Raw genomic sequence first — 17,121 nt, forward strand, 5'->3', positions numbered from 1 at the left:
TAAACACCTTTGGACTGAAGCTGGTATTTTTTTTATGTATAATATATACAGAGATAAATAAGAAAGTGAAATGAGAACGAAAAGACTATCAGTTCTCTTGGTCAGGCATTTTCAAATACCATGATTTTTCTTTTTCTTTTTCTCCCATATCCGATTGTTACTAATTAATAAAGTGAAAACCGATGCGAATCAACTCAAGGATTGTGTACAGACTTTAGGGAGCGTGTGTGTTGTGTTCGGTCCTCGAATGGCGTGTTGCTTTGGTATCATTCTCTGGAGATTCACGCCACTGAGAGACTTACACTTTGAACACGGTCCCTTGCTCTGCAGTTATTATTTGCATATCAACATCGTGAAGTTTTTAAGATGTCCGTAACTGCGCCTGACTGTAACGGTAAGAACGAAAGCTAGAGAAAATATAAAGCGAGAATAAAATGTTTCTCCTTATATTACTCAACAACTCCTGCGTTTTAAGTCATAAAATTTGTCACCTAGCAACAACAGTCACCGCCCGCTGTCAGTCACCTATCTGACTTCTATACATACACATGCACATTAAGTGTGTGTATATATTAAAAAGATGTGTGTATGTGTCCTGCCCTGTGTTTGGTGACTGGAAAAGTGGTCCCAAGGGCCAAGGGAGTGAACATGCCTTGGCATCAATCTTACATTGAAGTACTTTGAGTGCTTTCATCTTCATCCCTGGGGTTGCTTGCATAAACTAAGACTAGTTTTACAAGTTAGTCATCTTTTTTTTTTTTTAAAGTGAGTTACATAAAAACTTAGATTGGTCTAATTTGATGCCTTAACCCTTGTAGGATCTTTATGGTCTTTTTGACCCCAAATGATGTTTGCTAAAATAAAAAAAAAAAAAAAAAAAAAAAAGTTCTCTTTGTCCAAATGGCATGAAACTTTGTACAGTGGTTAACACTTTCTAGATCTACAAATAATAAAAAATTGGAGTGATATCTTGTTTTTATGTTAGTGTAAAAAAAGAAAAAAAAGAAGTCACACTCAGGGTCTTTGGGGTCTCCAGATACCCCAGGCAACAAAATGTAATTTTGTAACAAAATCATTTATTTATTGATTGATTTAAAAAAAAAAACAAATGTAATTTTACTCTGTTTATTAATGTTTTTACTTCACATTTGTGCAGTTTTTGGAGGATTTATCATATCTCTTACATTTATATAAATATAAAAAACAGCATTTTATGTAAAATTCACATTTTAAAAGACCCACATTTCTAACTTTAATTCATGGGGATAACATGGGTAATTTGAAATTGGTTTAGTGTAAGATTTTTGCCCATCTTTTGTAAAATGCAGTTTTAAAAGTAAAAAAAAACTCATTTTTACCAGTAGATGGCTCCAGAGCTCCACTATTTGCTATGTGCTATTCGAATGACTGAAAGACATCTTTTCACAAGTATTTTTCAGTTGGATTCATATCTAAATATTATGAAATCACAATTATGACAATAAAAATTACTTTATGTCAAAGTGTGGCAGTTTTTCAATATTGTTGATTTTGAAGATGAATGTTGTCAATTTTCTAAGCGTGGTCTCATCATAATGTAACAATATTGAAAAACTGTTTTTTTTTTCAGTACAAATAATGCTACACTTTGACAGAAAAGTCATTTTTATTGTCATAATTGTGATTTCATAATATTTAGATATGAATCCAACTGAAAAAAACTTGTGAAAAGATGTCTTTCAGTTAGTCAAATAGCACATAGCAAATAGTGGAGCTCTGCAGCCATCTACTGGTAAAAATGATAATTTTTTCTCTTTTAAAACTGCATTTTCCAAAAGATGGAAAACCATGACACTACACTAAACCATGACAAATTATCCATATTATCCCCATGAATGAAAGTTAGAAATGTGGGTCTTTTATAAAGTGAATTTTACATAAAAAGCTGTTTTTGTATAAAAACCTATTCAAAAAAATATTTATATAAATTTAAAAAATATGAAAAATATGATAAATCCTCCAAAAACTACACAAATGTGGAGTAAAAACATTAATAAACAGAGTAAAATTACATTTGTTTTTTTTTAAATATATATTTTGTTACAAAATGGGGTCTCTGGAGACCCCAAAGACCCTGAGTGTACACCCCAAACGAAGACCGCACAAGGGTTAAAGTAAGACTGCTAGTTGGTCATACTAGCTCCTAATGGCTATGTTTATACAACTGGCCCCTGATCTTTCATCTAAACATTCCCTGTCCAATCAGAACACGCGTCCCCGGCCCCTACAGACGGATGCAGCCCGCTTCTCTGTTTTAAAGCATTCATCTATTTGGTTTGCTATTAAGAGAGTGAGGTATATGAGGAACTATCTCTCTTCTACACCCCGTAACCAGGAGACAGAACAACAGACACACTATGAAATAAATACAAAAGAAAGCAGGAAAAGAAGTAGGACAAACAGGAGGAGGAGTGAGGCAGAGAGGAAGATGGAGCACTGATACATTTCCGCTATCGTACAATACATACATTTCGCTGTATTTTCCCTCCAGGAACCCCAAATGCCTCCATCTTTTCTCTCCTAAAGTTTTTGGTTTTGTAGCTGTTTAAAGCTTTCAGGTCAAGGCTCACGGCAGCACTGCGCTCAACACTGTCACACACACACGCACGGTAGCTATCACGACAGTAACCATAGCAACACGATCAGCAGTGGTGAGACAGGTACGTTCGGATACATTGCGGGTTCCTGTAAAACCGTATCCCTTCTAAGCCATGGCAGTGCGTGCTTTTACTCTGGAAGGTTACTTCATTGTTGAATGAATGCTACCGAAACATTTGAGCAGAAGAACCACAGTGCTGCTTTTTCCCCTGATAGGTTTCCCTCCATAGGCTCTGTCCAGTAAGGAACAGCTAAGAGGTCGAGAAGACAAGTGTCCGCCCCTATGCTGTCGAATAGTGGCCAGCCCGTTAGGACCGACGGTTGCATTTGTCGATGGATTTGGTTTGAAAGGTCGCCTTGGCAAAGGAAGTTTACATTTGAATACAATCTGGTGCCTCAAACACACCCACTACAAAACAGCATTTGGAATATATTAAATAAATAATAATATTAATAATAAAAAAGGTCTGTTAAGAAAATTCACAAACGAGCAAGAGGAGAATAAATAACAAAAATCAATTTCTTTAAAATGGGGGAGGAAGAAAACACAAAAACCCAAAAGAGAGATAGTGTGAATTTTTGGTCTAAGTAAATATCAACATTTTTTTATCTTTTCACAATGTTTTTCTTCCATACATTAGCAATTAGTAAGCATTATAACATAGATCATTTACTACAAAATCTATAGAAGCACTAACTGACCCATTCGGACTATACGGTAACGTAGAGAACTGAGTTCATGTATCCATCCCTCGTTGAACCTGCAGCGACTACAGATTTCAGCACGATATAAATACAACGGTAAGGTGGATGAAAGCATGTAAGTTGTTGCTTATGTGATATTTGGTTCTCTTTAAAGCTCGTTTATACTTGACTTTGGTTCTTTGGATGTACTTGAGTGTGTTTTTAGCCTGGTTTCTTATCTGTTGAACTGAATTTTCACAGTATTGTTTCAACCACCTGATTAGAGTCTCTAACACAACTAGATGTACAACAAGTAAGGAACGTAAAAAACGAGATTTCCGCAAATACGTGAATACCTTTTCCCCAAACGAAAGCACACAAATCTACACACACAGCCGAGAAAAGCCCCACGAAACAGACGGACAGAACGAAAGACCAAAAGTAACAACCCTCCCAACCCCCAAACGAACCCGAATCATCTTCAGATGAGTCCAGTGAGGTCATCAAAGATCCCGCCACCCAGGACCAGGAACAGTTTGAATGACAGGAGGCGGAGGCGGATCCCTTGCTACGCGGTTCTGGGCGACCTCGGTCCAGAGATGCGTGAAGGGATGTTGTTTTTCTGTACAGTGACTCCATCGATTTTTGGCTTGGTTTGTTTTTGGTTTTCCTTTCTGGGAAGTTCAGCTGGCTGTGAAGTTTCGCTTCATTTTTTTTGGCTTGTAGAAGAAGCAGAGAGGATAGGAGCCCTTTCCCATGTTGCCATGCTGCTTTACCAGAGCGGCTTTGTCAAGGTTTGGGCCCCCAAACTCTTTCTGCATTGTGTGAATGATGAACTGATCATGTATGAATGAATCGCTTTGGTATTCAAAAGGGAGAAAGTGAGTGAGGGAGGCATGCAAGCACTTAATTATTACGAGAGAAATGAGAGTATTTACACTTTGAGCAGTAAAAAGCTACAGAGAGGACCTTGGTCTCACTTTTATTACACGTTACGACATTCATGTCATTGGACAAACAAGCTATGCAGCGCTAATATGATGAACACATCAAAGACCAAACACCCAATCCTCTCTATATGCTCAATAAGACATGAAATGATGATGGTGATGATGATCATATGTATGGAAACATTTAATGAAGACTGATGGAAAATCTGCTACTTCTGTGAAAAACATAGACAAGAATGAGGCAGAACAAGTGAAACACAAGAGCGTTTGAGCCCGGCTCGCTCATATTTTATGCTGAAACAGTGAATCACAGAAAGGGTATGATTGCAAGGCAAATGAGATGATGAGCTCAGAGATGGCTGGATTGTTGTCACTGGGTCTGGTCCTGGATGGTTGGCTATTTACATGTCCTTTGGATAAAGCTTTTCCATCCGTATTTTTTGGTGTTTGTTTTTGGTATTTGAGATTTTGGTATGCTTGTATTTTTTGTCATAGTGAGTCTCTCAAAGTTCCTTTATACTTTTTGGTATTCAGTATTCCACGTTTTCTTCAAAGAGATGCCATTGTTCTACAACACAGTAAAAGTTTGTTGTTTTTGGTGCTCAGGGATCTCTTTTTGTCCACTACTCACATAGTTTTTTTTCTTCTTTTATTTACGTATTTGGCTGCGTCCCGCTAAGCCTTGTGGTGTTTTTTTGGTTTCGTTTTCCCTCTTCTCCTCTTTCTTCCTCCTTCCACGCTGTCTCTCCATCTCTCCCCTCTTCTACTCTGTGTATTTTTGGCATCAGTAGAGTGGGAGAGCGGAAGAGAGAGAGTATGAACGAGAGGAAATGAAAGGGAGCGAGGGGATCAAGAGATGCTTTGGTTCACAGGTAAGGTTTCACCTCCTCCTTCTCCTCCTTTTGTGATTGGACTTGGGCAACATCACTCGATTTTAGCCCCTCCAATCGAGTGTGGGCTGTGTAGCAATTCGCCGGAAGAGCAGGAAGAGACGGGGCTCGAGCAAGGGGAGGGACTCATGCCGCCTGCGACAGGAAATGAGGTTTTGCCAACAGCTGAACCGCCCAATCCCATGCCGGGGCCTGTTGCCATGGGCAACAAAGAGGAGTGGTTGAGGAAGAGGGAAGAGGTAAGACCTGCTCCTTGGGCCCCAGAACCACCAATTAACACCTTGCTGCTACCCTCAAGACTGGAAATGGGCAGCTGGCCACCACTGGCTGCTAGAGCTGTGGAAGAAACACAGTATTACTCACAAACATCAACAAAAATAATACGTGACACGATAAACAGGATGCACTAGTACTGTGTGAGCCGACGAACAATGTGAGCAGAGGAGAATAGGAGTGGAAGGACGTAAACAAACACTCAAAAAGAGAGCACATGGTAACACATGACTGAAATGAGGTGGCAGAGTCATCAGTGTTTCTCTCGCCCTCCCTTTCGCACAAACCTTGAATAGTAGCAAGTGGGTTGCTGCCAAGGAGAGCTTGGTTTATTCCTGTGTTAACTCCCCTCACCGTATTCCTGAGTCACACAAACAAATAACCATCCCACAAAACACACAGACAGAAAGGAAAACAGAAAGGAACAGGAAGGGGAAAAGAGAAAACATTTCGAAGCATAGTTAAGAGCTGGAAAAACAGTGCAAGAAGACAAATCTTTGCAGAATAAACATCTTTTCTTGTAATACAATGCAGGTCACATACCAGCAGAACTCAGTGACGCATCAGTCCGTAACAACCCTTACACTAAGTTGTAGTGGGATTTTACCAAATCTTTTGAACAAATATGCAAAATCTCTGAACAAATGCGCAAAACATACTAGCACTTTGGTACTGAGTGGATTCTGAATTTATACATCTCATTTTTTGTAGTACCAAAACAAATTTATAATGAATATTTTTTAATATATTTAATTGATAACTATTTAAATAATGGAGTGTTTACTTTACAACAAGGCAAGGCCTGTATATACACTACTGTTCAAAAGTTTGGGGTCAGTAAATTTATGCTTTTATTAAAGGGTTAGTTCACCCAAAAATGAAATTCTGTCATTAATTACTCACCCTCATGTCGTTCTAAACCCCCATAAGACCATCGTTCATCTTCAGAACACAAATTAAGATATTTTTGATGAAATTCAATGGCTCAGTGAGGCCTGCATTACCAGCAATGTCACTGAACCTCTCACGATCCAGAAAGGTACTAAAGACATATTTAAAACCTGGATTCTACCTTAAGGCGAGACACGGCAGGTGAAAACATCGTTTTTTCATGCAGTGGTCAATTTTGAGATTTTGGGCCAGTTTGCTCCCTTAACATGTAAGCTATCATGTCAAAATAAAAAATATGTCAACATTACACATTAAGTTGGTTATTTCATTATATTTTGTCAACTTGCGCCTTTAGATTTCTATCGGAAATCACCAAAAGTTAGCATTCTAACGCGAGCTCCCGTGCCGTCTCCATTCACAGAAACATGTCATGCCTCGTATCATTGTAAAGCTCTCAGTCTCATTAACAGCGCTGTCTAATCCAAATATGGACATTTCCTTTGTAGAAATAACCAACCGCGAAAGTTTGCCGGGGAATCTACAGCCGAAAACCACATCTGATTGATCGCTGTGAATTTCCGACTACGTGATTGGTTCTCAGGCGTCACGCTTCCTTGTTTATTCTGCGCCTGAGAGAAAATGCCGACAACACCGAAATCAAAATACGGCAACAGCTGTCACTTGCAAGAGCTAGTAAAATAAGAGTAAACAACAGATTAGACGATGAAACCCCATCAGCGAGTGTCTCATCGCGTAACCTATTGTTTGGAAAGGGAAAGAGTGTGTTGGAGGGATTGGGAATGACAGCCGCGCCACACAGGAATGACTCATAATTCACGTCACACGATTGTATGAATTAGTCGTGTGTTTGTGTTGTCCTAACTGTGCTGGATCAGGGCTGAAAATTAACATCGATCCACAGAATCATGGGTTCTGTAGCAGTGTGTTGCTGGAGTGTAGTCTGTGTGAGAGAGATAGGTACTGCAGAAGTTTGCAGTTTTTGTGACTGCTGTTATGTGTGTTTGTTATGGTAGTTCTCTTCAGCTTAAGGCTATTGTTATTAATAATTTATTCATTTATCAATTTCCATGTGTTTTAAATATTACATAATACTGATATTAATAAACTGAATATATATTTTGTTTGTAGGTTGGGGGTTTCAATAGAAATAAATGAACTTATACAATATAAAAACTTTAAAGGCCGTTTTCTCAAAATGAGTTTTTTCTCACTCTCAGAGTCAGATATATCCACTTCAGTAGCACCTACAAGCACCAACTTTTCCAGACTTATACTTAACTATATTCTGAAGGCTTTTACAGAGGGATTTGTTGATATATCATTCCTATCCTGAATTATGGGTCATTTTACTCAAAAAAACATGGCGAAAATAGGTTTTTTAAGGCTATTGTCAGTATTCTCTAATTTACTAAAGCACAAAATAAGATATCCAGAATCCCTTCTGTAAAAGCCCTTTCATCTAATATGTCAACAAATATAACCAAAAATTTGAAACCTGGACCATTCCAATTTTCAGATTTTGTTTTTGGAAATGTATGCAAATGAGCATATATTTAAGTATATAAGGCCGCATTTGCATATTAAAACATAAATTTACACAAAATTTGTAATACATTTTTTTCTTATGTTTATGCCAGTAATAAACTGGAGAAGTTTCACAGGGATATCTTTTAATTAAAAAAAAATCCCTATTCACCTGTAGTGTCTCGCCTTAATACTATAAAGTGACGAGAATACTTTTTGATTCAAATCAATGGTTCGGATCATGTAAACGAAGTCTCGTTTACTGAAATCATGTGACTTTGGCACTCCGAACCACTGATTCGAAACAAAAGATTTGTAAAGCTTTGAAGCAGTGTTTTGAAATCAACCATCACTAGATATGACGTAGACATATTCACTAGATATTCATCACTAGAAAGTCATTGTTTTGTTTTTTTGGCGCACAAAAAGTATTCTCGTCACTTTATATTAAGGTTGAACCACTGTAGTCCACTGTACTGTTTTAAATATATTTTTAGTAGCTTTCTGGATCTTGAGAGATTCAGTGACATTGCAGGCCTTACTGAGTCATGGGATTTTATCTTCATTTGTGTTCCGAAGATGAATCAAGGTCTTGCAGGTTTGGAACGATATGAGGGTGAGTAATTAATGACAGAATTTTCATTTTAGGGTGAACTAACCCTTTAAGCAAATGATCAAAAAATGTGAAAGTAAAGATTTTTACATTGTTACCAATTTTTTTCCCTCTTATCTATTTTTACATTGTTACAAAAATTCTATTATATCAAAGAAATGCTGTTCTCTTGAACATTATATTTATCAAAGAATCCTGAATAAAATATATCGGTTTCCACAAAAAAATAAATAAATAAAATAATAGTAATAATATGCAGCACAACTGTTTTTAATAGTGATAATTATAATGAAGCATTTCTTGAGCATCAAATCAGCATATCACAATGACATTTAAAACTAGAATAATGCCTGCTGAAAATTTAGCTTCAACAATTTACAATATTACTGTTTTTTTTTTTCAATATTACTGTCACTAATTATAAATAATTTTAAAACATTAATTATAATTAATATAAAGTATTCAATGTCCTAATATCTCATATTTAACTTTGTAAATGAAGAAAAAAGAATGATGAAATCAATTAAAAATTGTGATAGTGACATGGTGCTCACTGTGTATATTGTCAATATCAAAAACAAAGCCAGTTTACCAGAATTCACCCTATGCCTTAATCCACATTTCCCTATACTTGACAAATGTTTACGTGAATGTGCGTGTTTATTTTATATTTGTGTGTGTGTGTGTAAGAACACAGACTCTGCTGGTTGTATTCACCTCAAACTTGCAGCAAAGTCAGTGATGTAGTTAGAAACGTCACCATTCTTTTTATGCCATAAACTGCGGATGACAAAACCACACACACAAAAATACATTGGCACACTGCAGTTACCTATATTGGCTGAGCCAGAGGGAGTAAAAGGTAGTAAGTGTGTGTGTGTGTGTGTGTGTGTGTGTGTATGAGAGAGAAATCAACTCACCCTGTGTTCAGACTTAGTGTACTGTGAGTCGGAGGGGCAGGGCTGGCATCAGCACGTGGAGGCGGGGTTACAGGTGATGAGGCGGAGCTTAAGGAGGGCCCACTTGAGGTCAAAGGGCAAACTGATGACATGGTGGTCACTGACAGAGGGAAATAATAACAGATAGAGAATCCATCATAGATATACTATACGCAATTATATGCATCTATGATCAACAGATGTCCACTTGCGCACCCTACCTGCTGTACTAAGACTGCTCAATGTCTGGGAAGGTCCCTGACTGGGCATCTGTAAGGAAGATGTGGATATGATGTCACAGGTCAAAAGGGAATTATGATGGACAGAGAGGGTAAAAAAAGGAAACGGAAAAAGGCTGGTGTCAAACACTGGAAGGCTTGTGCTCTGTAGTGCTACTCGCTCAGAAAAATACTGAGTGTGAAAGTTAGTGAATACATGCAGTATTCCTTCGAAAAACAAGTATAAGTAACAGAGGTTGAATCCTATAGTATTACAACAATGACAGTGAACTAAGCTAAGTTGAATTATCATTATTATTCAACATTATAATGCAAAGCAATGCAGGGCGGGTGAAACCACATTCAGGAATGAATGGTATATGTGCCATTAAGGGAATGATTATTATCAAGTGCTCATGCAGGAGAAACTAGTAAGAGTGTTGTGGCACAGGGTCATTTGAGATGGGGGTATGAGCCAAGGGAGCAAGCCGGGTCGTACCATGTGCGGGCTGTAGCAGGGGGGTTTGTGCGAGGTGGGCTGGGGTTGGCTGGGCAAGGGAGGGGTGGCACTGGAGGGGTTAATACGTTTCTCTTTCTGTCGGCGGTTGCAGAACCAGACGCGGATCACCTCCTTCTCCATGTTGAGTTTCTCAGCGATGAGCAGGATCTCCTCTGAGGTAGGCTTCTGGTTCTGAATGCAGAAAACACAACCGATTCAAAGGTTTAGGATGGGATTATTTGAGGACATTCATTATGGAAGTGTATATGAATGTTTGTTTGGTTATACACAAGCATTAAATTGAACAAAAGTGAAAGTAAAGACTTTTATTAAAAAGTTTCTTTAAGACAAGTCATTTCACTCGGCGGCCATCTTTGAAACGCCTCTCAGGCATCCAAGTGCAGCTCCTATCTTTTTGAATGGGGAAAAATAAAATTCTCCAAAACTGTTCACTAAGCTTATGATTAGATTACATTTCTTATTTGAAAACACCAATGAAATCTGACAACAACTGTCTCATAAAGCTTGTTATTTATGTTCAAATTTATGTTCTTTTTTTTCATGCTAGACCAGTCAACGCGCTTGCGCAGTCATAAGCGCGAGTCTGAGAACGCTGCCTGTTTTTATAGCAACTGGAGCTTCTAACAGCAGCTGCGGTGACGCGATGACTTTACTAATCATGACTTTGAAGGCGGGGCTTATTCGCCATATTGGGTGTTGCACTTTCTCCCATTCATAAGTAATAGGAGTGGACCATCTTCCTATTTATAAAGTCTTTGCTTTTATAAGGTTACAAAATATTTTTATTTCAAATAAATGCTGTTCTTTCAAACTTTCTATTCATTGAAGAATTCTGAAAAAATCTATCGCAAACATTTCCACAACAATATTAAGCAGCACAGCTGTTTTCAACTTTGATAATATAATAAGTGATGTTTCTTTAGCATCAAATCAGTATATTAGAATGATTTCTGAAGGATCATGTGACACTGATGACTGGAGTAATGATGCTGAAAATTCAGCTTTGCAGTCACAGGAATAAATTGCATTTTTTATATTTTAAATATTTATTATAATATTTTCTACTGCTTTGGTGAGCATAAGAGACTTATTTCACAAACATTTTGTAAAAAGTCACTTTTGAACAGTAGTGCGTGTTGTGCAATGGTTTTGTAATCACGTGTTCTGACCGTGATGAAGCTGCGTTCCAGAGCGACGCGGACGTTGGTCTCGATGCTGGTGCGTTTCTTCCTGCGGCGGCCAGGCAGGCCCTCAAACCCCAGAGAGGGAGAGGAGAGAGCACTGGGACTCGGCAAGGTGCTGTCCATCGACATTGTTTCTGAGTAACAAAAGATTTTTACTGGTAATTCAACCTTAAATTGTTATATACACTACAAAACATTTTGTGGTTGACAATCTATTTTTACATTTTATTTTTCAATAATAAACCAGCCTAAATGCCACTTAAACTGTAGTATTACTGTATGCTCAGGACATGCGTTTGAGACCAACCTTTTGGATTGTGTATGAATGACAGCTGTAAAATCAGTTTGTGATGGTTACCTGCGTCAGTCAGCCACTTCTCCAACAGAGGTTTGAGTTTGCACATGTTCTTGAAGCTGAGATTGAGCGCCTCAAATCGAGAGATTGTGGTCTGACTGAAATCATTCCCATAGAGTTTCCCCATGGCCAATCCCACATCACCCTGTAGAGGGAAACAGAGACCAAACGTTACTTTACAAGGAAATACAAAACTTGTGTGTGTGTGTTTGTGTGTGTGTGTACCTGTGTGAAGCCCAGTTTGATCCTTCTCTGCTTGAATGTGCGGGCAAATTGCTCCAGTTCCTCCAGGTCACTGGGCTCCTCGGGGTGAGAGGTCACTGGCGTCACTGTGTTCACGATGCTCTCTGCAACCTTCTCTCTCTGCCACAAACCAGACACACATCAAGACTCAAACTTGTGCACATACACTAGATCAACAAATACAGTAACAAATGTATTGCTCGTGGTTAGTTCATGCTTGTTAATACATTAGCTAATGTTAACAAATTAACCTTATTGTAAAGTGTTACCACAAATTCAACACAAATTTCATTTATAAAGATGTCACTTGTTTCTGAAAGAATGATTCAGTTTTAAAGGTGCCATCGAATTGAAAATTGAATTTACCTCGGCATAGTTAAATAACAAGAGTTCAGTACATGGAAAAGACATACAGTGAGTCTCAAACTCCATTGTTTCCTCCTTCTTATATAAATCTCATTTGTTTAAAAGACCTCAGAAGAACAGGCGAATCTCAACATAACACCGACTGTTACGTAACAGTCGGGATCATTAATATGCACGCCCCCAATATTTGCATATGCCAGCCCATGATTGAGGCATTACACAAGGGCAGGCCTCTGGATGTGCACAGCTGAATCATCGAAATCATCGAAATATGGCAGATGGAGCGATAATAACTGACATGATTCATGATAACATGATATTTTTAGTGATATTTGTAAATTGTCTTTCTAAATGTTTCGTTAGCATGTTGGTAATGTACTGATAAATGTGGTTAAAGTTACCATCGTTTCTTACTGTATTCACAAAGACAAGAGCCGTCGCTATTTTCATTTTTAAACACTTGCAGTCTGTATAATTCATAAACACAACTTCATTCTTTATAAATCTCTCCAACAGTGTAGCATTAGCCATTAGCCACGGAGCACAGCCTCAAATTCATTCAGAATCAAATGTAAACATCCAAATAAACACTATACTTATGCGATTAGACATGCTGCATGACGAACACTTTGTAAAGATCCATTTTGAGGGTTATATTAGCTGTGTGAACTTTGTTTATGCAGTGATAGAATCGAGAGCTCGGGAGGGGGCGGAGAGCGCGAGCAATTAAAGGGGCCGCAGCCTGAATCGGCGCATTTCTAATTATGCCTCAAAATAGGCAGTTAAAAAAATTTATTAAAAAAAATCTATGGGGTATTTTGAGCTGCAACTTCACAGACACATTCAGGGGACACCTTTGACTTATAATACATCTGGTAAAAAAACGTTCGATGGCACCTTTAACAGTAATTTGTTGCCACCTAGTGGCATAACAATGCAATCGACATGTTGGTCTGAAGCATTTTCAAAAGGTGATTTATTCTATTTTGATCGGTAATGTTGACATCAGCGTTCATCTGAATAATAAACTTTTGTATACTTCTGTGATAATTGGAATATTTGTAACAGAAATAATGATACTGTGTGTTTGAAAAGATTGTTTGTGAAGCTGTTTATATCTAAACATGACAACTGCTCTCTAGATCAACGGCAGCGCAAGTGCAGATTTGAATATCGCGAATTTAATTTTATAAAGAGTAGCGTGAGGGCTTTTCAGCATTCATTGCAATAATATTCATGAGGTGAGACGTCTCTATTAAAGGATACACTTCTCGCACTTCGTTCTGGATAAGAAACGGTTCTCGGTTCTCAACCCTAGTTACCACTTCCCTCCGTTCTGCTCCATTGGATTGAAAAAAACTACACTTTTTGCCCGGAATTCATATCGTTTCATACAGTCGAGTGACCACGATGATATCGAGACAATTTTGCTATCACGATACCACGATATTGGTAATACCGTTACATCCCTAGTGCCCAATCTTTTGAACAGTAGTAACAAGTATTTTGCTACAGCTGTAATCCACACAAATTTACAAAGCTTACACACAATATTGTTTTTCTTGTTTAAAAAAGGAACTGAAAAAATGAAATCATTTTTTATTTATTTTTTTAAATTTACAGTTACTTGATCAGTTATTTTATTCTGTTGACAGCACTAATATTTGTAAAGGGATAATAAAAGCACTAATATTTTTTTCTAGCTAATGGTTAACAACTGTTTGGTTACCCACATTCTTTAAAATAACTTCTGTGTTTAGCAGAATAAAGAAACTTATGGTTTGTAACAACTTAAGAGTAAGTGATGACAGAATTTTCATTTTTGGGTGAACTAACCTTTTAAATAAAGAAATATCTTTCCAGAACCTGTTTATGTACCCTCTGACATATGTTTACCTCTCAATTATGTGGGTCTTTCATTAGATGATGTACCTGTGCTTGAAGACTAAGTCTGGGTGGAGCGGCCAGCAGGCTTCCTTGGTTTTGTTGAGGTAGTGGAATTAGATTTGGTGTTGATAGCAGCCCTGAAACATACACAACCATATGCTTATATTTATTAACATTAAATGAAATCTGACTGACATTTTTTTTAATCCAATCACTACACCTTGAAAAAATGATAAAATAAAGTGATAATAATAATTTCTCATCTGTGTTAGTCAGACATTTTGTTTCAACCAGCTGGGATCACGACAACTGACATGAAACAAGTCTGACTTTCAGTGAGGAGAGACAAATGACTTGACATAGGAAACTTCTTTAGGACGCAGCGTGAGAATACAAATAGAAAATAAGCTACCTTGCTGCCCTTGCTGTGTTTGTGGTAAAAGAAACTGTGCGGGTGAAGGCAGAGTGTGTCCTGGAACAAGGACTAACTGCTGCAGCTGTAACAACTGCTGAATGTCCTGAAAGAGAGAAAAGAAACAGATGCTGAAAGGACATGACGGTTTCACTCTGATCTGAGGTGGACTGAGGAGGGAATTCACTGACAATAAGCAAATGAGACGCAGGCTTTTGCGCCTTAAAATTGGCTGTTTGGTGAATTTGTCCCTAGTATCACCTCAGGTGCACTGATTGGCTGTACCTGGGCAGTGAGCTGGATTGGCTGAGAAATAGGGAGCTGGTGAGGAGGAGGCGGGACGGGGGTGGCGGTTTGTTCTTGTGTGCTCTGCGACTGGCCCTGCGACTGCTGCTGAGCTGCCTGCTGACTGGCCTGCTGCTGGGCTTGCTGTTGATTGGCCGCATGGGCCACATGCGACTGCTGCACAGCTGCAGCGAGGAGCTGCGCCTGCTGTAAGAGCAGCTGTTGCTGTGCAGGCAAAAGTGCAGTCAACTAGAAAGAGAGAAAATGCAGCAGAGAAGGAAAATGTGGTGACAATAAAAGTTAGAAAAGTGGATGAAAGAAAGCACATGTAAAGCAAGGCGAGCAAGCTCACACAGGAACCCACACAGACACACATAAGCACATATGAAATGTAAGTGCGTGTGCATGTTTTGGCATGTTTTTCTTACCCCTGCGAGCTGGCCACCCGTTAGCATCAGCTGTGTGTGTGGAAGGGCCGTCTGAGCAGGTGCAGCGGGAGACATCTCACCACAATCCTCCACCTTAGCCTGAGACAGAGAAACGTTGATGATGAATTCATGGGTTGAAAGGGACACGGTGAGTGGGGGTATTTAAATGAGGGTGACAAAGGGACGATAATGAAATGTGGAAAAAACTGTAAACTGTATACACTAACTTTGAATCAAACAGTCTTCAAAACCAGTTTTAAATTGGCCATAACCCACAAACAAGAAAATGCGCAGATCTGTTTGTAAAACACTCAGTAACACGAGCATTCGCATCCATTTTCTCACCTTGGTGCTGCTACTCAGCGTGGGCGAAAGGGAGAAAGGGTTGATTTTCATCGGCTGAACCTTTTGGAGGGAAACAGATTAGAAATGCGATTCATTTTTTTTAAATGATGCTGTATTCAGATAAAAAAAAAAACACTGGTGCCAGTCACTTACTTACCTGATTATTTGAATCTGAGCCATTTCTTTCAGAGTCTAAGACACACAATGAGAGAAATATAATGAGAGAAGGCAACATATTGGTTACTTTGGTACATTTTTGTTTGCTAAAAAGTTTAAGTTTAGTTAGTTTGACATCAGAAGAGTTAGTACAGTTTTTTTGTGAAGAAAACTTTGCTACAAATATATATATATATTCAATTATTTACTGTTTTTTTTTGTTTAATCTTTATTTATTATTCTATATGTATAATTTAAATTATATATAATGTTAATACAACATTATAAGAGTTAATATAGATTATTTAGTTTATTTATATTGTTACATAAAAAAATATATTTTTGAATTTTATAAAAAATATATAATTTTATTATGTATACTGTTAACGCATAAAATATGCTGCTAAAATACTTTTATCATATGTGTTATAGGGCCAGGTAAGATGTTATCAGTGACCCTGGACCACAAAACCAGACATAAGTCACACAGGTATATTTGTAGCAATAGCCAACAATACATTGTATGGGTCAAAATGATTGATTTTTCTTTTATGCCAAAAATTATTAGGATATTAAGTAAAGATCATGTTCCATGAAGATATTTTGTAAATTCCCTACCATAAATATATAAAAAAAAATGATATTTGTGAGTGGATATGCATTGCTAAGGACTTAATTTGAACAACTTTAAAGGCAATTTTCTCAATATTTTGTTTTTTTTGCACCCTCAGATTCCAGATTTTCAAATAGTTGTATCTCGACCAAATATTGTCCAATATCCTAACAAACCATACTTTGATGGAAAGCATATTAATTCAGATTTCGGATGCCATATTTTTAAAAATTGACCCTTATGACTGGTTTTGTGGTCCAGGGTCACATATATGAGCAGAAAAATCCTTTTTGTTACAAACAAACAGTGTAATTTATACCTGTGCTCTCCATCGGAGAGTCTGCCGCTGGATTCTCAACCTCTACTGGCTTTGACATTCTGATATCTATGGGAAAAAAGAGAGAGAGGTATGAAATCAGTCATTATCCGTTGCTACATGCTGATGCATATCTGTTTAACATAATCACCACACTGTAAAATATCAAGAGTAATTACATTTTATTACATATTATTAAATTACTAATATTTTTGTTGATAAACAAACACAAGTATGTTATATTTGGAATAAAAAGGCTTTTTGATGATAGAGCAGCTTCAGGTCTAGATTCCTTCATTCTCAAACAAGTGAAGATGTGATCAATCCAACAAACAACTAATAGTGAGTACATCACCACAGATGTGTCACTTC

General features: G+C 37.8%; 1 protein-coding gene across 7 annotated transcripts in view; it reads right to left on the reverse strand.

Moving 5' to 3' along the window:
* Positions 1-4,287: 4,287 nt before the first annotated feature.
* The window catches only part of pou2f2a (POU class 2 homeobox 2a), a 63,573-nt gene continuing 50,739 nt past the window's right edge, over positions 4,288-17,121 (reverse strand). For 3 of the 7 annotated variants that reach the window (XM_048151961.1, XM_048151962.1, XM_048151963.1), the window contains 16 exons: positions 16,753-16,818; positions 15,822-15,856; positions 15,665-15,724; positions 15,320-15,418; positions 14,892-15,140; positions 14,607-14,712; positions 14,240-14,331; positions 11,924-12,061; positions 11,702-11,843; positions 11,329-11,477; positions 10,139-10,330; positions 9,643-9,691; positions 9,404-9,542; positions 9,201-9,263; positions 5,722-5,795; positions 4,288-5,497 (listed from right to left, as the gene is read on the reverse strand). In XM_048151961.1, the coding sequence (XP_048007918.1) occupies positions 5,196-5,497; positions 5,722-5,795; positions 9,201-9,263; positions 9,404-9,542; positions 9,643-9,691; positions 10,139-10,330; positions 11,329-11,477; positions 11,702-11,843; positions 11,924-12,061; positions 14,240-14,331; positions 14,607-14,712; positions 14,892-15,140; positions 15,320-15,418; positions 15,665-15,724; positions 15,822-15,856; positions 16,753-16,818 (1,955 nt within the window). In that variant the 3' untranslated portion in view covers positions 4,288-5,195. The remainder of the gene's footprint in view (positions 5,498-5,721; positions 5,796-9,200; positions 9,264-9,403; positions 9,543-9,642; positions 9,692-10,138; positions 10,331-11,328; positions 11,478-11,701; positions 11,844-11,923; positions 12,062-14,239; positions 14,332-14,606; positions 14,713-14,891; positions 15,141-15,319; positions 15,419-15,664; positions 15,725-15,821; positions 15,857-16,752; positions 16,819-17,121) is intronic. The other 4 variants (XM_048151964.1, XM_048151967.1, XM_048151965.1 and 1 more) reach the window with 3 other exon arrangements.

Source organism: Megalobrama amblycephala, linkage group LG13 (genome assembly GCF_018812025.1).
Source record: "Megalobrama amblycephala isolate DHTTF-2021 linkage group LG13, ASM1881202v1, whole genome shotgun sequence".
In the NCBI taxonomy this organism is placed as follows: domain Eukaryota; kingdom Metazoa; phylum Chordata; class Actinopteri; order Cypriniformes; family Xenocyprididae; genus Megalobrama; species Megalobrama amblycephala.